This window comes from Heterocephalus glaber, unplaced genomic scaffold (genome assembly GCF_053883595.1).
Source record: "Heterocephalus glaber isolate CG9 unplaced genomic scaffold, H.glaber_assembly_v1.0 deba00001571, whole genome shotgun sequence".
In the NCBI taxonomy this organism is placed as follows: domain Eukaryota; kingdom Metazoa; phylum Chordata; class Mammalia; order Rodentia; family Bathyergidae; genus Heterocephalus; species Heterocephalus glaber.
This window is the reverse complement of record NW_028258356.1, coordinates 2,251,378-2,274,563: the sequence shown is the minus strand read 5'-3', so window position 1 is coordinate 2,274,563 and position 23,186 is coordinate 2,251,378. Positions and strand designations below refer to the sequence as shown.

Sequence of the window (23,186 nt, the reverse complement as noted above, 5' to 3'; positions counted from 1 at the left end):
AAAAAAATGTACAATTCTAGGGAAAAAGCCTAATGAAATATTTCTGCCATTAAGTTTCTGTCACTGAAAACTCTGAATGTACCTCTTTGTTTCTTGCCAAATACATCATTTGAGTATCATTAACCTGCCTGAAGAATCATTGTTTATCTTACAAGGTTGAAATTTTACTGCTTTAATATTTATAGAGTTAACAAGTAAACACAGATACAAGCTCAGTTTTAGCTATTACCATTAACCAGAAGTCATGTGACAGTCAGGCATTGTATCTTGTTTTTAAATTGAAAAGCTTAAATGATTTGAAAATCATTTTGAATGGAACTGGCTAAAACATAGGATTAAGCTAAAACAAAATTAGTTGTATGATTCCAGAGTTACAGAGACTTTTATAGGACTTCAAATAGTTACTAACAATAACAGTGGTACTGTTATTCAGTGAGCAGTAAATATAAGTAACATTTATATTAATATCTGATAATTTCATCAAACTAAAGAACCATAATTATAAGTGAAGCATAGTTTTTTTTTCAAGAAGGCAGTTGCCGTCCACTAATCCATTGACAAAGTGGAAGCTGAGAAATTATGAAGGCAGTCATCACAACAAAGGGGAAAAGCAGTAGCCAATCCCCTTTACCCAAATCATTTAAGGATCCACTCATTACTGTGTTTAAATACCCAGGATATCCAAAATGTGGTTGTTTTTCTATAAAACATACTCCAATAAACAAATCCGGGATTGACTTTCTTTTTACTTCTAAAAAGGACAACATTTCACAGCTGAGTTTTATTTGATTAACCTACTTCAATCAATTTTAATCCAACTGTATAAACCATTTTAACAATAGATGAGTGATAAGATACTTATGAAGTAATACTAACACTCAAGCTATATTGAATTTGTTTCACCTACATAACAGCCTTCCAAAGTAATTTCTATTACTATCCTGCTTTAACAGAAGAGGAAACTGAGTACAAAGAGTTTTAAGGAATTCGTGTAAAATGACACAGCTAAGAATCTCCAGAGGAGGAATTTGAATCCAGATAGCCTGCTGGTTCCAAAGTCTATGTATTTATATCGTCTCACTGTAATGACACCTAGATAAAACTTAAAATTAATCACATTCCTTGTGTACCAAGTACTGTGTGAAGCTATAGGTAGGTAGGTAGGTAGGTAGCTAGACAGACAGACAGACAGATAGTCAAGTGTTGCGTAGTGATAGGGATGCATCCTGAGAAACGTATAGTTAGGCAGTTTTGTAATGCAAACATCATAGAGTGTATTACACAAATCTGGATAGCTGCACCTACTGTGCACTTGTACATATGATATAATCCATTGTTCCTATGGCCTTGATGAACAGATCCACATGACGTTAGATTAAGCACAAGAGAAAATGATGCAATCCAGAGATGTGGTAAGCAGAAGATGTGTGAGGCTGCTGCTGGCATAAGATGATATTCTCCTGTATGGTAATGGTAATTTTTCTTAGTATAAACAGGAGTACATACTAAATAAACAGAAAGTGGGACCAAAGTAAATATATCATCTAGCCACAAAGTCCTTGATTATCATTTTCATGTATTATGTAGTGTACATACTTGTATGTGCTACACTTTTACATGACTTCACACTAGGATCTCCACAAACATGTGATTAACACATCATGTTGTGATGTTGTTAGTGCAGCACGTGACTGTATTATCACATTAAATTTACAGGCTGGAACACTTGGATACAGGTAAGAGGGATAACAATAGAAGCATTATTCTATGTGCCTTTGGCATAACATGCTAGTTTGAATGTACTCATAGTCTCTGTGTCATATGACTGTAGGATGATGGTAAAATGAAGTTCTTTTATAATGTCTTTCTTGCAGGGGTGGAATGGTTCAAACCAGTGAGCAGTATGAATTTGTGCACCATGCTCTGTGCCTCTATGAGAGCAAACTTTCAGCAGAAATTGTCCAGTGATTCACTGAAGACTTACCAGATCATCAGTCTCTTGGGGCGATTAATCAATTACTCCTTTGAGGCTTCTTGAAGAAGCTTCCTGCAATGGAAGGAAAGAGGAGCTCTAAAGCTTACCTGTGGCATGGATTGTGGACAGCTTGGCAACATATGCAAGATTGCCAGCCCTTGTGTATAAGAGAGCATTCGTAAGCATCCCCTAAATTATTCAGAAGGTCCTATGCCGATGAGGTATGATAGATTTCTCACACAGCATAAGGTGGATTTCCTTTTGTCTATATATTGACTATCTGCCACCCAAAATGTATGCGTGTAATATCCGTTGATAACTGTCATCAGGTGATGACTGGAAGAGCTGCTGAAGAAACCATTATTGTGTGTTTAGATGCTTTAATGTTTGCAGAGTCTGTCTTGTGAATGGACTGGCAGCTGTTCACCTGTCCTGTGTTAAGTGCTATTACCTGTCTCAGTTAACAGAACCTTGCTGCTAACAATTGCAAGTGACTGATAATAGATTTTTAACAAATAAGTTTTTGTTTTTGAAAAAAATCAAAAGCAGTAACTATTTTATATGGAAATGTGTCTTGATAATATTATCTATTAAATGTGTATTTATAGTACCTCCTATCAATCAATTACAGAGCACAATGATTGTCAATGGATATATATGTATTACTCTTATTAGGCATAGAGACGCTCCCACTCTGGAACTCTACCCACTATATTTCTACATTGTGACTTGTTTTACTTCAGAAAAGGAAAAAATTTGTAACAACTATGAAGTGTCATGAATTTTAAATACTGGTCTCTCTTTGCTAAGGAGGGATCTTTGAATATGCTACCTACCAGGAATCCTTCTCCCACTGAAAGGCTGATGCCCTTGGGGTTGATGCAACCTGTTCCCTTTCCAGAGGTTCTTCCTAAGAACACTCCCTCATATGTCCTTACATTTCTGAAAGGTTTCATCCTCAAGAGACAAAGTTCAAATAACTACACTCAGCAAACACCTAGATGTTCTGCTCAACTATGAATTTTTAATGCAACAATGTTGACTTTGTTTCATACTGCCAATAAACTGCTCTTAATACTAAAATATTGAGTAAAGTCTATTCTTCTCCTTTTCTATTTGGAGACAGGCTATTATCTGTTTGGGGAACCCTGAAGTAAGTAACATGATGTGTTTAATTTTACTTTCTGCATCTGCAGAAAGTGGTGATGACTCTCTCAAAATGTAACATTATCATTACTTGAGAGATAATGACCTAAAAGTGCCATCATCATGTAGTTTTCCTCATAGACTCCCAACATATCACTATACAAACAGTATATGTTTATGTCTTTATATCACTTCTCATACACCCTCATAAATTGCCTGGTTTGCATATATTCAGCAGAATCACATCACATGAAAAGATGTAATGTTACAAGGGCATTCAATTATCTAAGATTACAATTCCTTTCTTTCTTTTTTTTTTTTTTTTTTTGGTACCGGGGATCGAACTCGGGACCTTGCGCTTGCGAGGCAGGCAGGGAACCACTGAGCTGAATCCCCGGCCCAACAATTCCTTTCTTCCCTCTTGAGGTTAAGTCATGTGCCAAAGAGATGGTAGGTAGGTGACAACTTAAGAAGGTTTATTCTGCTCCTGGAGGCTATATCTACATTTTTTAAAAGAGAAAAGTAATAATAATCCTTTCTTTCTAAGGAAACAGACAAAAGGACACTGGTGTAAAACTTCCCCCAAACAATTCAATTGGAGGAAGTGCTCGTCACTGACTTTTCCCCTCACCATGAAGGCACATTTCCTTCCTAGTCTTTGCTTCTCTTATCTGGGAGAATTTTTTTTTCTTCCCAAGCGAAGCGTGAACAGTTGTTAAGTGGAAAATGGAGGCTGAATTTTACATGGCGATTCTTACCTGCTTGATCTTCACAAGTTCGGGTGAGTGGGTCTGCCTCAGTTTCCTGAGGTATCTCTCCCAAATCTAACCGAGGAGTCCTTGACCTTTTGAAAAGTGTTGAAAATGAGGCAGAAATGCAGTGAGATCTTCATGGCAGGGTAGCCAAAAACAATGAGATGGGGGAATGGAAAGGAGACAGCTGTGCTCGCACTGCTGAGATCTCTCTCCTACAGCAAATACATGCTCTCTTCATGTCCCCTGTGCTTTCAGGCAGCACAGCTCCTGAAAGGGGTCTTTACAGCACCCAGGGAAGAACCCTGAGGAGAAAGTTTTTATTATTAGGTCGCAGGCTGTAGAATTCCCCCTATTTTTTTCTATTCAGGTTATAGTTTTACTTTCTTCTGTGTGAAAGAAAAACAAACCTAAGGAATATAATTAAAGAGGTGAGGAAACTTGTTTTATTTGGAAGTTGTCATTTGGAAGAGCTGAATATTTGCATGGGAGAGCTGAGAAATTGAAGTAAAAACTCATTGGAAATGGTTTATATGTCTAAATATCTCACTTCTCAATGTGGATGTTTAATAAGAGGGTTTAATTTTTCTTACATTAAGAAATGCTGATTTTTTTTTAATCTGGCATTTCAGGGAAATGTAGACCTTGTCACAAAATAAATGCTGCTCTCTAGGACTATAGAAAATTTGGTTTGAGAATTGATTCTCTTTCTTTGGTTATTATTAGATAGAGGTTGTGATTAGAGGGGCGAGAAAATGTATTTTATGTTTATCTTTTAATAAACATATCCAATTTTGAAAGTTTTAGCCAAAGTATGTGATTTGTATACAATTACTTATTACAATGTGAATTTAAGGACTGAAGGAGGGTATTTTTTCAAGTAGTAGAGAAAGTGAACCAGAGCAAGTCATATGGTTAAAAAGGAAACTAACATTTACACAATTATGGCACATGTAACTAACTGGACTAAAACAAAATACCATATTCTTTGGATGTGTCTTTCCTTATCCAAAGGAAAACCAAGTTCTTTAGATGATTTTGTTTCTTCTCCAAGCTTCCTTCCATTTTTTCCAATAGGTGAGTGTTTTCTTCCCTAAACCACCCAAAAGCTTTAAAAGGTGGGAGAGGGATATGCTAAGTGTGACATTTTCACATTTTTCATTGTCAGCCTGAGGATTTTATCATGGTTTTTTTCCCCTGAGATTTTAAATTATGTGTACTGAATCTGGGAATAGTCACTGAAATGATTATATAAGTACACCTAGTATTTTTACTTAGCTGATCTGTGGATGAGTGGTTTTGTTTTTAACAGTCCTTATTATTTGCAACACAATACTTTATAAGCTTTTCATCTTCCAGAGGGGTTTCAGATTGTCCATGTCCAGAAACAACAGTGCCTCTTCAAAAATCAGAAAGTGATTGTGGGCTCATGCAATGGGACCAGCCAGAACCAGCAGTGGCTGTGGACTGAGGATGGAAAGCTCCAGCATGTTCAATCTGCCCTGTGCCTGGGTGTCTCCAATTCCTCTGGTGGTCCTGTCCGAGCAGCTATCTTCACCCACTGCTCCTGGGCACCCCAATGGACCTGCTATGAGCAGGAAGGGTTCCTTGAGGTGGCAAATACATCTTTCTTTCTCAAGAAACAAGGCTCTAGGGTAGTGATCAAGAAGGGCAAGAAATACCTCCATAGCTGGATGAAAATAGATGCCAATGAGGAGGGAAAACTGATCAATGAAAGCCTCTGCTTAAAAAAAGGTGAGCTATTCCTTTCAGAATCAATTCTGAAAGTCCTTCTACTAAATGTCTTTAAGTTAAACCATTTTTACTGTGAATTAATTTCTCTTTTAGATGTTTGTTTTAGGAAGTCATGAAATATAAACTAACTGAATCACAATAAATCAGGCACCAAGGACCTTACAAATCACTGGAGAAATTCTCTAGAAATGATGCCCCTCACTTAGAAGAATGAAATTTGTCAAGGTTAAATAGATGGTTCCAGATCATTAGTAAAATACCTATGATTAGAACCAAAGTTTCTTAATTTCTTGTCCAGTATACATTCCATCACACCTGTAGTTCCCAAATGCATGACTATGGACTTTTGCCCAATAGGCTGCATGAGAATTCCTAGGGAAGAAGGATCTGGATTTGTACATAATGCTTGATGTTTTTAAAAAGCTTCCCATATAATATGAGTCCATAATCCCCTTTTGGGGATCAGTATCTACTGATACTGATCTTTTTCCTCAAGGGTTTCTTTTTGAGGTTGATAATGTGTTTCCCACCATGCTAATCTTTCAACAGTTTTCTGTCACTCATTTATTTCATTAAGTTAAATAACTAGATACCAATTGAATGCAATGGGGTCTTCTACAATGAAAGGTAAGAGTTATAGCTCTTGTTCTTATATCATTTCTGGCTCTGCAAAGAAGATAAAAATTTAAATGCCAGGTAGAAAATTCAACTTTGTCAGAAAATATGCAACATACAGTTCCAATTTGCACAACTCCTTTCCCATGACTCATTTATCAAACAGCACAGAAACATTGTAAATATCCCAGTTGTACATAGGAAGTGAGATGCTTCCCCAAGCCTTAGCAGAAGATTCTTTAATTGGAACTTTACAAAAATGTAGATATGGATCCACTATCCAATACACAAAATAATTCATAAACGTACCATCTCCTTTGAGCTTTGACACTCATGGAAAATATGTCCAGTGATGAACTTCAAGAGTAAAGTACGTAGAATAGATCATTTGTAGTTAACTACTAACATGCCATATCCAAAACATAGTCAATAGCACGAATTTTAAAATAACAACAGGAGGCCAGGCATGGTGGTGCACGCCTATAATCCCAGCACTTGGGAGGCAGAGGCAGGAGGATCATTGAGTTCAAAGCCAGCCTGGACTACATAGTAAGTTCAAGGCCAGCCTGAACTACATAGTGAGACCCTGTCTCCAAAAAATAAAATAAAAAATAAAGTAAAATAAAAAATAAAAAACAATAAGTTTCTAGAAAAAAGCAGTTAAAAATTTAAAATCTTATATTTGAATATATGTAAATATAATACACACTTTTGCTTTAACACAATTATAAGCTAACAGACATATTTTTCTTCCCCTTCTTCAATTTACTATTGATTAAAGATAAAAATGATATGTAACATAGCATAAAATATATTTGTTTTGCTAGAGAAGCCTCAATGAAAATTAACCAAAATATGGTTGCAATTCCAAATGCCTTTTTAACCTGACAAATGAATACTATAACTTAAATCAGTACAAATATGAAATATGTACATTATTCTTACATGGGATATAAATTTTCCTTTCATAGGATATGAATCTTTAGTAGAAGAAAAAAAGAAAGTGAAGGTAAACATCTGAGCCATATTTTTCATGTTTGTTTCATAAAAGAAACATTCATGATTTCATTCAAGCATCCAAGCAATATTTATCTAACGCCTACTATGTGCCAGGACTTGTGCTGGTAACTAAGGTACTTGACACCATGATTCTCAACCTAAGCTTTATATTAGACTTAGGTAGTAGCTTTTCAATAATACTAATGCCTGAGCCTCATCCTCAAGGCCAATTACATCAGGTATTGTACTTGCAAAATGCTTCCTAGATGATTCTAATGTGCAGCCAAGCTTAAAAATCAGTAATTACTTCTTGCTCCCTAGAGTAACACAGAAGACAGATAAGTAAATATGCTATTTTATTAGAATGTAAATAGAAAAAAGTACCCATCTTCCATTACACTATGCCTCTATGTCACATTGAGCACTCATACTTTAAGAAATTTTTTCAGAGCAATTTAAAAAATTGTGCATTTTTTAAACAGCATTTTGAGAGTTCACTGGGTTTTATCATAATTTAACTATCTCAGTTCTCCCTAAGAGTGTGAGTATTGCTTTTCTTCATCTTCTATTTTACTCATTGAATAGAATTCCAAAGTATATTAAAATTCAATTTTAAATTACTGAGAAAATTTTTAGATGAGCATCTCCAGCACAGTGGGGTATTTCAAACAATTATTCCTACTCTGGTGATTTTCTTTAAGATAAGAATGTAAAATTAGCCTGTCTTTTAAAATTTTTCATATAATCATATTTCGTTGAAACCCCTTAATGCAACCTGTTAGCAGTACAAACAGAATAACAGAATAAAACTTAATGGAGCCTGGGCTGGGGATTTAGCTCAGTGGTTCCGGTGCCTGCCTCACATGTGCAAGGTCCTGAGTTCGATCCCCAGTACCAAAAAAATAATAATAATAATGGCGCCTAATTGGTAGGAACTTAATTAAATAAGATTTATGGATTGTATGGTACAGGGATACCTGTATGTAACAGATGACCAAAGTAAAGAAAATACTGGGTTGAGATTTTCATTGTTTCCTCTGAATTTCAAGTGTACTTTAAAGAGTAATTGTATGTCTCCATTTTAGACAAAGGAAGACTATCTCTTATATCAGATATACTCTTTTAAAAAAAAAAATCAACATTTGAGATAGTTTTTTAAAAATTTTTAAACATACAACTATCATTCTTAGTAGTAGTAATAATAATAATAATAATAATAATGCTGTCTCCAAAAATACCAAACTATCTGGCTAAAATTTGACAAATATCATTCTTCCCATGTATTTTTTGCCAATCAGATACCAAATATTTAAAAACACTCATGTTATAAATTCATACAAGATAGACATCAATAATATAATAAGATCTGTTGAATAGCACTGAGTTTTTATATGATCACGCATTTGAACTTTTCAAAGAAATACTATTACTTTAAGAGTAAGTCTAGATCTCAAAGATTTCAAAGTTTTGAAACCTAACACTCAGAAGTGTAGAGCTTCCTGCTCAACTTGACCTTATACCTTAAATATAAAATTATATTGGCCTACATTTGGGTTGTATTTGTACATTAATACATTCTAGGAGTGTTCACTTGCAATTTTATTGAAAAAAATTAATTTCCCCTATGACCAAATGTTTTGCAAGAAGCTATACGGATGAAAAACAGAAAAAGTAAATTGCTACACTATAAATTGATTGAGAGCAATGATATACCATGAGTCTTTTTATGAAGTAGTCCCCTCCAGCCATAGGGAATATTTCTAACACCCTCCCCCCCAGATAGGTGCCTGAAATCACAGATAGTCCTGAATCCTGTATATACTGTTTTTCCTGTACATACACACTAATGATATGGCTTAATTTTTTAATGTAGACACAATAAGAAGTTAACAATAGGTAAAAATAAAGTAGAAAAATTGTAACACTCTACTGTAATAAAACATGTGAATATGATCACTCTCTCTAAAATATCTTCTTTATTTTTTTATTTTTTTCACCTAAAGGAAGCACTTTAAGCCTTCATTTGGCCATACCCAAATTGCCAGAGTCACTACTTTTACACTTCAGGGATATTATTAGGTAAAATAAGGGTTACTAAACACAAACACTGTGATACCACAAGTTGATCTAGTAACCAAGATGCCTACTAAGTTACTACCGGGCAGGTAGCACATACGGTTCAGATTCACTGGACAAAGGGAATATTCACGTCTTGGCAGCACTGACTGGCAAGGCTTATGATTTTATCACATGACTCAGAATGGTGCACAATTTAAAACATAAATTGTTTACTTGGGAAATTTTCCATTTAATATTTTTGGACTATGAATAAAATAGAAAATGAAACCACTGAAAAGGAGAGACTTTTTGTGTAGTAATGGGAATTTAATCCAGAGCTCTAACATGCTAGACAAGTCTTCTACCAGTGAACTACAACCCAGGAAAGGGGCTTTTATCTTGTCACCCACGCTCAACAAGTCCTGAATAAATGAATAAATGTTTCACTATCAGAGAGTGCTAAATATTAAATTTCTTTAGAAATAGTAAAGTTTTGAGGACTACCTTGAAGACTGTTGTGTTAAAATTATATTTGTTGCCTTTAATCCAAGTATAAGTTTTAAAGCCATGCCATCAAAGTATATGGCTGCATCTATTCCAACAGGAAATAGTCTTAGTCTAGCAGGTAGACAATAATTTTTTTTTTTTTTGGTACCGGAGATCAAACTTGGGTCCTTGCGCTTGAGAGGCAGGCGCCAGAACCACTGAGCTAAATCCCCGGGCCTAGACAATAAAATTTACAGTGGCCCAATCTTGCATTTGTATGAGTCTACCTGATAGGGAAAATAGCTCTTTACTTGATTTTCATATCTATATAGGAAAGAAAGAAATTTACATAAAGGAACTTATTATTTTGAGAGTAGATCTAAGCAAATAATCTTTGACAGAGGGATATTAAAACACTGTAAACTTGAAACTGGCTTCAAAAACAACATACGCACTCATTAGCAGACTGTGTGAAAGTAGTTCTAGGTAAAGAGGGAAAAATCCCATCCATAGTTTGAATAACTTATTCAATGGTGCCTAAAATTGTTACTTTCACTCATATGCTTCATGTTGAGAGTAACACTGAATATAAAATCTCAGCCAACCAATCAACATGCATTCAGTACTTCCTACATATCCATTCATCTAAATATCATATTTATCTGAGGGTAAGCAAATTTTCAAGTGTCCTTGTTGTGGCCAAATTGACCAAATCACTGAAAAAGATTTCAATGATGCAGTAAGCCATATTGTTAGCAGGCTGATATAACTGCTGGTTAAAGTAATTGTTTAATAAATAAATAAATAAATAAATAAAGTAATAAAGTAATTGTTTCATTATGGTAATTTAGGTGAGAGGATAAAATTCATAAGCACTGTAAAAGATGAGCAATCATATACACTATTGGGAGAAAATATTTTAGCAGAGATTCTTTGCTTTAGTGTCTGGCAGAAGTTCTTGTGAATACAGAGTTTGTGGAGGAGATAGACAGTGTTTTTCATATGTACAAATCCTAGGTGGACCAAGTTAGCCCTCATAGACATTTTATTTCTTTCTCTTTACATTATCAACATGGATCTTGTAATGGAGCACGTTCAATACAGTCATTGAAAAATAATATCCTCAGTGATTGTTTGTATGTAGTTTATATGATTATTGAAAATAACTGGCACAGGGCCAGGAATTTAGCTCAATGGCTTCATCTGAGTTGGATCCCCGACATGAAAAAAAAAAAAAAAGAAAAGAAAAGAACTGGCACAAATTCCATAATTTCCCAACCATTTTCAGCCTGTGACCTACTGTGGGCTTTGATCATTTTTGCCTCTGTGAGCCCTTTCCTCTATTAAAAAAATGAAAATAATTTAATAGATTTTTTTATGGGTCCTAAATTTTCCCGATATATGAAAAAAACAATTTCTTCAGTTTAATTTGTTATCTCTTCCAGATGATTTACTCACTTTCAAAAGGTATATTATTCTAGGTGTGGTGGTACTCTCCTATAATTCCAGTACTGTGGAAGGCTGAGACCGGAGGAGCTTAAGTTCAAACCCAGCCTGGGCAATTTAATGACTTAGCAAGACCCTCTCTCAAAATTAAAAAAAAAAATTAAAGGGCAGTGGAAAAACCTGGGAATGTAGTTAAATGTGAAGACCCTGGGTTCAATCCCCAGTACCACCAAAAAAAGCTACATTATATTTGCCATCTTCCTACAGAATAGAAGTGTCAATATAGTTAATATTTCCCATCTCCAAAATATGTTCATTTTGAAAAATATTATTTGAAGACATAACATTTTGTTTTCTTTATGCTTAGAAGTTATATATATCATTTAAAGAAGAGAAACAAATTGTGTATTGTCTTTATTATCATCATACAAAATCCCATTTCTATTATTTTATCTGAGTTGATCATAGATCAATTAATTATCAACTAAATGCACATTGCTCTTTTTAAAATGTGTTCAAAAGATGGTCTTGATATAATGCAATTATTGCAAATCATTTTATGGATGATACTTCCCTATTTGAAGAGCTACTTGTCCTAGAATTGTATTCTAGGAAGAATTTTATTATAATGTGGAAACAATATAGTATAAATATATAAAATAATAAAGCTTTTAAAAATAGCTTTAACACATTGTTCCATTGTATACAGACTTTTCCTTATGTGTGTTAAAACATCTTGCCCTTGCATGAAGTATGAAATGTACATACATTTTTAAAGAACAGCAGATGAATTCATAGACACCAAAACACCCAAAGATCTATTCTTAATATAATTTCATGCACCTATTTCAATAAAGAGTTTAGGAGACAGAAAAACAAATTTATTTTGATAGCCTTTTTATTTCTATAATGGATTTTCTTTTCTTCCATCTACTTTATAACCTTCCAATAACCACATAAAAAATTATTAGACTCTCATTTGACTCATATTACATATATGGCTAAAGCTATATACTTAGAATCACCTGGGAAACTTGTTACAAATGCAGCTTCTCGGTCCCATATCAAATCTTACATATCAGAGTTTATAGAAGGAGGGCTAAGCCAAACAAACTCCAAAGATGATTTTGACACCTATCAAAGTTTATAAAACACAGCTTTAAAATTTACAAATGTGAAAGTTGAGCATTAAGGCAAAAACTTCTTTCTTACTTTTTAAATTGCACAGTTATGGGCTGCAGTGAGTTCAAGACCAGCCTGAACTACATGGCAAGACTTTGTGTCAAAAAAACAAAACAAAAAAGCACAATAAACCACAAATAAATAACATAGTTAAAAATACGGACACAAAATAAAGGGGTATAGGACCTGAGGATTTTGTAGTTTCTTTCTTTTGAAAAAAAAGGAGGGGGTAGCCTAAAATGGAAAATGGACCTGTTTGGTTTAAGATGTTTTAAAAATATATAGAGAACATGGCATGGCTGTATAAAACATCTTTGAAAAGTAGGGTAACCAGGCAAACTCACATTCCGGTTCCCCTTCTGTCTCTCTTAGACAGGAGCTTTCTTTCTCTCGATAAATTTTTCCTACTCTTAAAATATATATATATATATATATATATATATAGAGAGAGAGAGAGAGAGAGAGAGAGAGAGAGAAAGAGAGAGAGAGTAGATTAAATACAATTAGAGAAGACTGATATTTTTTCAGTAAGGTAGTCATGCAATGACAATAATAAACTGTTATTAGCAAAAGAAATTTCAAGAATGTTTTTAATCTTTTATCTATTTTGAGAGAGTCTAGTTTCATCTATCCAATTGGTTATGTAAGTTGACTAATTAAATAAAAGTTCTTAGGATAAAAATTTTTCCACTAATCCTGAGTGAAGAAAAGTAAGCATAGGTTGACATACTAAGAAATATAATTACACGTTAGGTATTCAAAAGCTTGTTTTTTGTCCTAATCCTATCATTAAGAATATTTTTAAAGAATCTGAAAGCCAAAATTGTCATGCATAGTACTCAAATTAGAGGCTTAATATTGGTCAAAACTCGAAATGATCAAAATGCTGATCTCCATATATAGAAGGTTTTACATTCCTACAATAGACACATGTCTATTTAAGGGAACATTTAAGCACCTAATTTAAGATTGCAAAATTAAGACCATTTTTTCTAAAGGAATCTGATGATATGGTTGAGTTTGTCATGTAGAAAACATTTGAAGGATAAATCTCCTAATTTAGGTCCAAAGCGTCTAACCTAGGCACAAATATAGTGATAGTGACAAAAGATTTGGAAAGATAAAAACAGGAGCTAAAGGGAATGACCAGAAGTCAAAGTTTAAACGTAGTAGATATATGAAGACAGTTGCCAGATAATATACACAATTCTCAGTTACTTCAGAATTTCAGATATATAGGTAATTTTTAGTATCTATATATTCAAAATACATAATATGTAGTATAACCTTTATATATTGTTTATTTGGAACATATTACATATACTGGTTTAAACCAACAATGTTCATTGTTTAGCTGAAGCTCTAATTGGGCATCACAAATTCTTATCTGCTAAATCTGTCAACTCTACATACAAGGTACCTTGCACAACCCTCTACATCTCAAGGAAATAATACTTAATAGCCACGATCATTTTATTATCTTCTAAGAGGATTGCTACTACTCACATCTTGCTAAATTGTAAAAGTAATGTTTCTATTGTGATCCTTTTCTCTTCTTTTTTTTTTGCTTTATCCTCCTCTTATTTACATAAACTATCATGTGACATACATTAAAATAAAATTGAAATGAAAAGGAATGAGGCTCAAAAGAGATGTCAATAAAGCAAACTAGAACAAAGAAAGTGTGATGATTAATTACTTCTTTAGGAGACCTCCACCTGGCACATAGTAGTTCTTAATAAATAGTTGCTTGACTGCATGAACCAGTGAAGGAGTAGTGAAAAATAAAATCTTTACTCTGACAGTCTTTAAGTCAAACTCTTCAAAGTTATGGTTATTCAACTTGGTAAAATCTTGTGGGGGGGGGGTTATCCCTGAAAACCTACCATCTATGGAGTCAGTGGAGACATTTAAACATATCACCTTGACCCATAATTTACAGAACTTTCCAATGGTTCATATTATATAACTGTTCCAGAGTCTTGCCCCACATGAGGTTTGCCACACAAACCACCATCACCATAAAACTTGTTGCAAGGCTGAATCGGACAATCTCTCCCTCAAAATTGAAATGCTAACAAGGTCTCTGAGAGATAGACAGTACATTTTTAAACATGGCTAAGTGCAACTAATTCAGAAACCAATATATTTTTTTCATTATGGGAAATTCAACCTTGCAGAGCAAAGTTATAAATTAATCCCACCAATTCATACATTCTAAATTAATTCACTATTCCTCCAAAAGTTACGTAGCTTAGAAAATACAGCAAACCCATGATTTGGGACTTATACAACTAGAATTAAAACAGATTGTAATGCACACTAAGTTATAGTTAGATAGAAGTAAGTTCTGGTGTATTCTTGCACAGTTGGGTGACTATAGATAACAATAATATACTATCTACACCTCAAAAAGCTTGAAGAAAAGATTCTAAGGGTCTTCACTATAAAGAAATGATAAATATTTGAGAAGATAGATATGTTTAACTTGATTTATATATTATATAATATATACAAGTATTGAAACATCATTGGTACCCTAAGACATATAATTTATTTTTTTAATGTGTCAGTTAAAACAAAAACAAAAAAATATATTTTAAAATGTTTGTTCTATGGTTAAAGAAATAAAATGTCATTATTCTTCAAGGAATTGTCGATCTTTATGATAAAGTTAGGAAGGTCATGAATAATGATTCTCAATCTGCTATTTTGTTTAGTGCTCCTTTGAGAAGCTGATGAAAGCTACAATGGTACCCTATAGAGAAATGATGCACATGTCATATACTCAGAATTTTGCAGAGTTTTGGAGATAAATTCCCATGCCCCATGAACTCAGTGGTCCTTAGATGTTCATACAGTCAATTGAATTCTGTCTTCTACACAGAGTTGGAATTTGTTTAATAGTACAGTTTTTACAACTCTCCCTTCACCATCTAAAATTTATGGATGGATAAAGGATGAGTGGACTAGACAGGGCAAATGAATTTTGTCATACACTCAAATGATCTTTGCTTTATTATATTACTGAACTTATCCAAGGGGTCTTCTTTTTTTTAAGTAAAATTGCTTTCATGCGAAGAATCCATAAAATACCTGAATAATTCTTGCAACTGTCCTTCCTTTACCTCAGCTCACCTGGGAGCAGAAGTTTCAGTGCGGAGCACTAGAAACACAACGCCTCCTCACATCCCCACTACATTTAATGCAGTTCCATATAGCCCAGAACACCTTATTAAGAACACCACAGAGGCCTTCTTCAGGAATACTACGGAAAACGACAGCCAAAACAGCAGCCAGAGGCTTCACTCCAATCTGCACATGACTGAAATTGCAGACACGTCATGGGTTCCATCGACTACGCAGCCTTGCTCCAGCACCACTGAAGAGGTAAAACGAGTAGGGGAAGGGTGGTTGTAAATGATCAGAAAGCCCATTGCTTACAAAGACTTGCTTTGCTAAAATGCCACCACTGCAGTAGGGAGCAGGCACTTTGTGTCCTAACCACAAATTGTACATGAGTGCATTTTGCACAATGAGAAAATCCTTGAAATTAAATTGAAGTTTCTACATCTTTCTAAGGTAAATGTAATTAGACCATCGTGACATGACTGCATTCCTATTAGCTTGGTTTATTTCTGAACCAAAATCAGGGATCATGGTTTTACACATAGCCTAAAACCAGGAAATATGAGTTGAAATCAGTACCTTGCAAGTGACCGTGCATGTGTGTCATAATTGTTTATACTCTAAAGGAGGGCAAAGCAATGGCAGATTCAGGAATTACTATACTTGATTTGAGAGCACAATCAAAGATAAGCAAAAGTCACATGCCCTTTCTACATCAGTATCCTCTGAGTGTGACTTACCTATGATCTTCTTTAATCCATAAGGGGACACATAAGTCAAATGATTGAGAAGCAGTAATGGTAGGGTCAGAAGAAGCCACTCAAATAGTATTTCTGTTTTGAGTACTCATTTCTTTGGTTCTACTTTCATCTGAGAGTTTTGAGTTACCATTTAGGCAACAGAAGTATAATTACAGCCAATTAAAGAAGCTCACATTGGGCCGGGAATTTAGCTCAGTGGTTCTGCTGCCTGCCTCGCAAGTGCAAGGTCCAGAGTTCGATCCCTAGTACCAAAAAAAAAAAGAAGAAGAAGAAGAAGAAGAAGAAGAAGAAGAAGAAGAAGAAGAAGAAGAAGAAGAAGAAACTCACATTTGGGGAGTGGGAGCATAGTTCAGTGGCATGTGCTTAGCATGTGCCAACTCTAGGTTAATCCCCAGCACCAAAACAGAGAACAAAAAATAAAGTTTAGGTTTCAATTGGCAATATTTAGCTATTTTCTAATATGCAACCCAAATAATTTGAAGGAAATAAAGGTCCAACAGAATTCAATGACATAACATCCATTTGATGTTTTGGGTTCTTTTGTATTGTGTAGAATCTAATTGCATATGTGGATCCCAGTTAGTGAGCACATAATTCATTAGTGATCACAAAACAAATATCCAGTACACAGAACAACTCATAGGACTTTATTTTTACCTCCACTTTTCTTTTACCATAAATCTTCCCTCTGTCTAACCGATTTCTTTCCTTGCCTCTGAATAGAAGTTAGGAAGAGCCCATTACTTTCCTGGAAACTACATCACTTTAAAACTCTGTGCTCAAACTCTATCCATTAGTAAAATAATCCACACCAGGAATCTAAACTTTAAATTTGACTTCAGGGTTAGTTCCTCCTCTCACATCACTCCTCCCACTTTGGGTGGAAATAAGGAAAGGAGAGCTTGTCCGAAGTTTCTTACTCACCACCTAGATTTTCACCCACAGCTCATAGCTCAACAATTATGGTTTCAGATCTGTCTGGTCTTGGAAAATGGAAAAGGAAATGGGAGCAGAAGAGCAATGACTTAAGGATGCTGTCATGAACTGGCACTATGCTCTCCCTAATTCTCCAACATCTGAACCCTTTCAGCCACTAATGTGAGAGACTCACTACTTTTGAAAATGAATGCCTATTGGTGGAGCATCTGCTTATTTTGGCCGATTGTGCCTCAACCAAAACTGACACTCTAACATTAGTTTATAAGAGTATTCATTCACATATATATATTCATATAGTTTATAGGAGTATTCATTCATATATTCATTCACATATATATTCATTCATATATATCTTATTAAGAAACATATTGAATGAAAAGTACCATAAAATCATATCTGCCTGAACACTACCAGGTTATATTTTAGCAAAAAGAATTTTGCCCAGGTTTGACCACAGTGAAACACAGGGAAATGTCCAAGAGTTAGCTGGCTTCACTGGAATATGTCCCAGACAACAAGCTCTGTTTCAGGCATACTACCAGTTGAGCCAACCCAGCACTGTATTAGGGAACTCACATGATCCAGCCCTGAGTTGGGTTTTAAATCTTGGATCACAACCACCATTCTGGTGATTGTTAAAGGCCTTTTTCTAGAATGAAATCCACATTAGATGTGCATATATGAGCTCCAGATGGGACACGAGAATGACTATGCAGCCAACTACCTCATGTGCTAGCTTTTTTTTTAAGCTCAGGCAAAATGTTGACTATGTCCTGGGAAGCTTGTACATAAAAGCTGTGCTCTTTCCAAAGACAGTTTCTACAATTGCAGATTTCTATGTCTCCAAAGCTTAGTGCGGATATCTTTGCTAACTCAGAGCATTTACTTTACAACAGTCATTTATAAATAGCTGTAGTTAGATATTGTGAAATCTAAAAATGAGCCACTTAGGATATTAAAAGTCCATTCTTTGAAAGCAATTTCATAAGATACTACCTTGACCAAGGTGCCTAGAAAAGTATAAAAGAATAAAATCATTCAACTTAATTTCTTGAAATTGTATTTTAAAAATCTCTGCATGTATATTTTCATTATCATAGGACACCTGGTTTGTGAGGATTTTGAATTCACTAATCTAAATGAGCTGTGGATTCAGAGTAATCTGTTCTTGAATGAACAAAGGAAAAATTTGAATGAGTTTTACAGGTTAAGGACTGTATCATATACAAAAAATCTTTGCATTTGAAATATAACATTTGAAACAGTGTTTGATATATAATAAAATCCTATGAGAATAGAAAGAAAGAGACAAAGTGGAATGGAACAAAATGGAACGGATTTGAGGGGAGTGATATGGAATGGAACGGCATAGCATGGAGTGAAATTCCATGGAATGGACTGGAATGCCATGAATGGAGTTGAGTGGAATAGAATAACAATGGAAATAGTAAAATTTTATGTTTAGAAATGCTATGACATTACCATTAATTAACACTTGGTGGGCTGGGGATTTAATTCAGTGGTGCCATACCTCCCTTGCAAGCAAGCGCAAGGTACTGAGTTCAATCCCTGGTACCAGAAAAAAAAATTAACACTTATGGAGTGATCATAGTGTCATAGATCCACAATCAAAGGATGAGTTGAAGTTGGAAATGGGTGAAAATATCACAAAACACTTCCAAAGAAAAAGTGGCATGGGCTGGGCGTGGTGGTGCACATCTATAATCCCAGCATTTGGGAGGCAGAGGTGGGAGGATCACTATGAGTTTGAAGCCAGCCTAGGCTACCTAGTGAGCTCAAGCCCAGCCTAAACTACAAAGAAAGACCCTGTCTCAAAAAAAAAAAGTGACATGTACAGTATTTGTTTCTTTCCTGTCATTAAGAGTACCTTTGAGTGATGAGGCAGAAAACATAAAGAGATGTTTTGTAGTAGCTAGAAAGGAGAAAATCTAGAGCATGAAAAAATAGCTAAGTTTGTGTGGCAGAACTATGCTAAACTCTTTCATATATTCTGGAGGAGGTATAAATGTACTTACATCTGTTTCCATCACTGTAATAAGCCTCCCCCAAAGTTAGTGGTATAAAACATGGCAGTTTCCAGTTGCTTATGATTTTGTTGGTTGAGTAGGTGATTCCTCTCCTGGTGTCTCCTGGGCTTTCTCTTGTTGCTGCATTCGGCTTGGATGGTGGGCTGAGCTGTCAGATTTAAAATAGCCTCCCTTGCATGACTTCCAGTCAGCATAGGCTGGAGAGTGACTGTCTCATCCTTCAGTGAGGCCACAGCAGCTTCTTCTTCATGATGGTTTGTTGTAGCTTCACAGGAGGGAAAAAGTACAAGGTTCTTGAGGCCTAGGCTCTGGAATCATATAATTATATTGAACACACAATTCACAAATTCACAAGCTAAGCTACACAGAGAGGTTGGGAAATAGACTCCACTTCTTGATAACAAGAGCTGCAAAGTCACACTGCAAAGGGGCATACACGTTTGGTGGATATACAAGTCACTTTCCTATTGCTAGGACAAAATACTCAACATCTGCAACATGAAGAAGGAGAGGTTTATTTTGGCTCACAGTTTCAGAGGGTTCAGTCCACAGTCAGCTGGCTCCAAGACAGAAATGGCATAGTGGAAGGGCCTGACAGAGGAGAACTGTTCAACCCATGGCAGCAAGGAAGTAAAGCAGGGGAATAATACCAGAGAAGAAGGGGTGAGGAACCACGTACAGACCCCAAGGTCACACCTGCAAGACTCATCCAGATACAACCAGAAATGTGCTTTACTACAATTGTGGGCAGTATAAAAGCCAGTCAAGTTGACACAATCAAGCTTAAACTACCACAGTGGGGAAGTCTGTAGCCACTAAACAATCTACCATTTTATCATCATCATCATCATCATCACAATTCATCATCTCTGTTTTATAGCTACTAAGGGAAGACTTGCTCAGATGACGAGGGAGTGACAAACCAAGAAGAGTACACACACACACACACACACACACACACACACACACACACACCTGAACTCATAGCTACCTTATTCTCCACATATAACATGGCACCTATTAGTGAAGGCAAATTATAAAGAGAACATGATTTGAAATACAGAAATCACTCCTCATTAATATCACTACAAAATTGTCCTAAATTGACTCTTGAGAGCAGCATATTTCTTGCCCTTCTCTTTTTTCTATTCCATTTCTTTTCTTACATTCTCGCCTGATACTGTGAGTAGTCTGGCTTTGGAAATTTATATGCTTGGGCCAGTACTTGACCTCACATCTCTCTCTCTCTCTCTCTCTCTCTCTCTCTCTCTCTCTCTCTCTCTCTCTCTCTCTCTCCCCCCCCTAATGGCCTCAACCCTGGACATTAAATTAAAAAATACATATCATAATTCTAGGGTAACACCTGGGAAATAGTGAAATAGTGTTTGATTAATGTTAGCCACTGCTATTACTATTATAAATAGTATTATGTGGCTGTATGTATCTTCACAAAGACAAAGATAATGAAACAGGAAGCTTGTTTCTAGTATGAGTTAAGAAATATCTAGATCAGTGGTTCTCTGAACATGGACCTCAGACCCAGAACTTAGTAGAAATGCAACCACTTGGGCTCTACCTTAGACCTACTGACTCAGCAACTCTGGGAATAAGGCCACCAGTAGTCTGTGTTTTAAGCTCTTTAGGCCCACTGATGCACTTTAGAGTTTGAGAATCACAAATCTAGGTAAATCTGGTCTCTGTCCCACAACATATCTCCCTCAGATTTCCAGATGACCTGTGTTTCCCATCGTTAATGGTACTTTCATGCAGTGTGTTAAGGAGGGAGGGGTGATGACGATGGTGCTACAAAAGCAAAACAGTCATGTAGCAGAAATCAGCTTATCTAATTTCAGCCTCCTGCTGTTGCTTTGCAGAGTATGTTCCTTAAAGAATGGGACCCAGCATAGGTTAATGGAGTCCAGACAGGGGATTTGTGTTAATTAGAAGATGCTTCCAGGCGTCTTTGTAAGTTTACAATAGTTTTCTTGGTAGTGAAACTTGAGCTCTATTGAGTTCTTCATAGTCAATAAGCCATCCTTTATACAATTTACAGAAAAACACACCATGTCCTTATGCACAGGGCCAGTTGTAGATCAAGTCAGACGCAGAGATCAGCAGTGTGCTAAGCATGTAAACAGCCATTCCCCATGTATTTACACTACTACAGGTAAGGTGTGAAGGCCAGAGATTGTTGGCTCAAGGGTGTAGGAGGTCTATCTGTTGGGGAAGCTGAGCAATAATGTAAAGGAAAAGGAGTTAACTGTGGATAACTGGCCTCCAAGAGGAGGACAGTTGGGTCTTGAACTTCACTTAACCAAGCTCCATGCATTTTTCAAGCAATACGCTCTCAGGAGAGGTCTTGTGGGGATCCCCACTTGGCCATATGACCTGAAGGCATGTGGTTTGAGGCAGAGGTGAGGAGCTAGGGCTCTGGTGTCAAAGAAACCTTGTTTAAATCTCGGTGGGGTCCTTTACTAGTTACTCAACTCAAGTCATACTTGCTTCTTCAAAATAAGGATCATTATGGTACCGTGGGCTTCATAGAATAGATCCAAGGATTAAAATCTTAAGTGCTTAGTGTGTTGGCAATGCATGGTAAGTAGGTATACAATAATGTTAGCAGTTTATACTATACTTAAACTGCTAACCTCATGTTTCTTCCCTCAGGTTTCATCTCATGTTTCTGCCCTGCCTATTTCACACACCTGTAGAGAACAGATGAGCTAGCCTATTATGTGAAAGTGCTTTGAAAGAAATAGAATGCTGGGCATGCATTAAAAATGTTACTGGCTGGTTCTGATACTGCTAAATATCTATAAATCTTGTTTGGAGGTCCACCTCCTCCTTCTCCTCCCCACCCCACCCTTGCCCTGGCCTGGGGGGGCTGCATTTCCTCAGTTAATGAATAGCCATTGTGGTACTGGTCTGGGCTTTCACAGTTCTGCATTTCCTTCCATTTGGCCTTCAAAGATATCACAGCCCAGTGTGAGCTTTCAAATAAATGAGGAGCCAAATGCAAAAAACATTCCACTTTCCCCCAACCCCTGGAAGTCTGGGGTAGTCTTTTTATTGGGTCACTTCAAGTATGCAAGGAAGATATCCCACTGTCACCACAGTTCTGTAGCTAGATCTAAAGATTTGACAGTACCCTCCTTCACTGAGGCTATTGCCTAGGAGGAAAAGTGCAGCCATGTAGGGAAAAAAAATCCCCAAATCACTCCTCAGGACTCTTAGACTATCTAGTGTGAATGGGATAATATATAAACAGACTACTGATATGTCAAAAAAAGCCAGGCAAGGGAGTAACAATGTTTGGGAGGGAAGTGTTTCTAAAGACCCTGGTTTATAATTAGCATCATTCAAACCTAATTCTGACATGGGCTGCAGTTTCCTGGTTTGCCAGCTAAAGTGAATTACCATGTGCCAATAGCGTACATATGGTTTATAATTCACTCAACCCCCTACAGCCCTTTTCCTTCATTTTCTTTTAGTTAAGTAATTTGCACTTTCTTTCCATTTTCTGCACAGAAAGACTGTTGATATTTTGGCACAATACAAATTATATTTATAAAAATGCAGCCACAAAACAGGATATGCATTGAAATGGGTTTTTTATATGCCACTATTTCTATGGCATACTAAGTCTTCCCAGGCAAATGAGCTCTCTCTCAGGGAAAAGCTGATGCAGATGCAGTGGGAAGAGAGAATGGCAAAGGAAAAAGAAACAGATCAAAGGAGAAGCCAGAATGTGCCCAGTGAGAGAAGTTTGTGGTTTTCAGCCCTGGCCTCATGTGCATCAGAATCACCTGTTGAGTTTATTAAGACACAGATTTTAAGATTCTACCTCAGATTACCAGATCGGAATCTACTGAGCAGGACCAATAGTGTGCAAATC

At 35.9% G+C, this 23,186-nt stretch overlaps 2 protein-coding genes and 1 long non-coding RNA gene across 7 annotated transcripts in view; 2 read left to right on the top strand and 1 right to left on the bottom strand.

Moving 5' to 3' along the window:
- Positions 1-3,058, top strand: part of Ptprr (protein tyrosine phosphatase receptor type R) — a 281,279-nt gene extending 278,221 nt beyond the window's left edge. For all 4 annotated transcript variants that reach the window (XM_087192424.1, XM_004845043.3, XM_004845044.4 and 1 more), the window contains one exon: positions 1,875-3,058. In XM_087192424.1, coding sequence (XP_087048550.1) covers positions 1,875-1,968 — 94 coding nt within the window. In that variant the 3' untranslated portion in view covers positions 1,969-3,058. The remainder of the gene's footprint in view (positions 1-1,874) is intronic.
- A 682-nt stretch (positions 3,059-3,740) lies between these two features.
- The window catches only part of Ptprb (protein tyrosine phosphatase receptor type B), a 131,851-nt gene continuing 112,405 nt past the window's right edge, over positions 3,741-23,186 (top strand). Inside the window, exons 1-3 of one of the 2 annotated variants that reach the window (XM_087192422.1) lie at positions 3,741-3,902; positions 5,233-5,628; positions 15,548-15,804. In XM_087192422.1, coding sequence (XP_087048548.1) covers positions 3,848-3,902; positions 5,233-5,628; positions 15,548-15,804 — 708 coding nt within the window. In that variant the 5' untranslated portion in view covers positions 3,741-3,847. The remainder of the gene's footprint in view (positions 3,903-5,232; positions 5,629-15,547; positions 15,805-23,186) is intronic. The other variant, XM_004845046.3, reaches the window with a different exon arrangement.
- The window catches only part of LOC147823654 (uncharacterized), a 49,215-nt gene continuing 44,853 nt past the window's right edge, over positions 18,825-23,186 (bottom strand). Inside the window, exon 4 of the long non-coding RNA XR_015443469.1 lies at positions 18,825-19,556. This is a non-coding gene — a long non-coding RNA (uncharacterized LOC147823654). The remainder of the gene's footprint in view (positions 19,557-23,186) is intronic.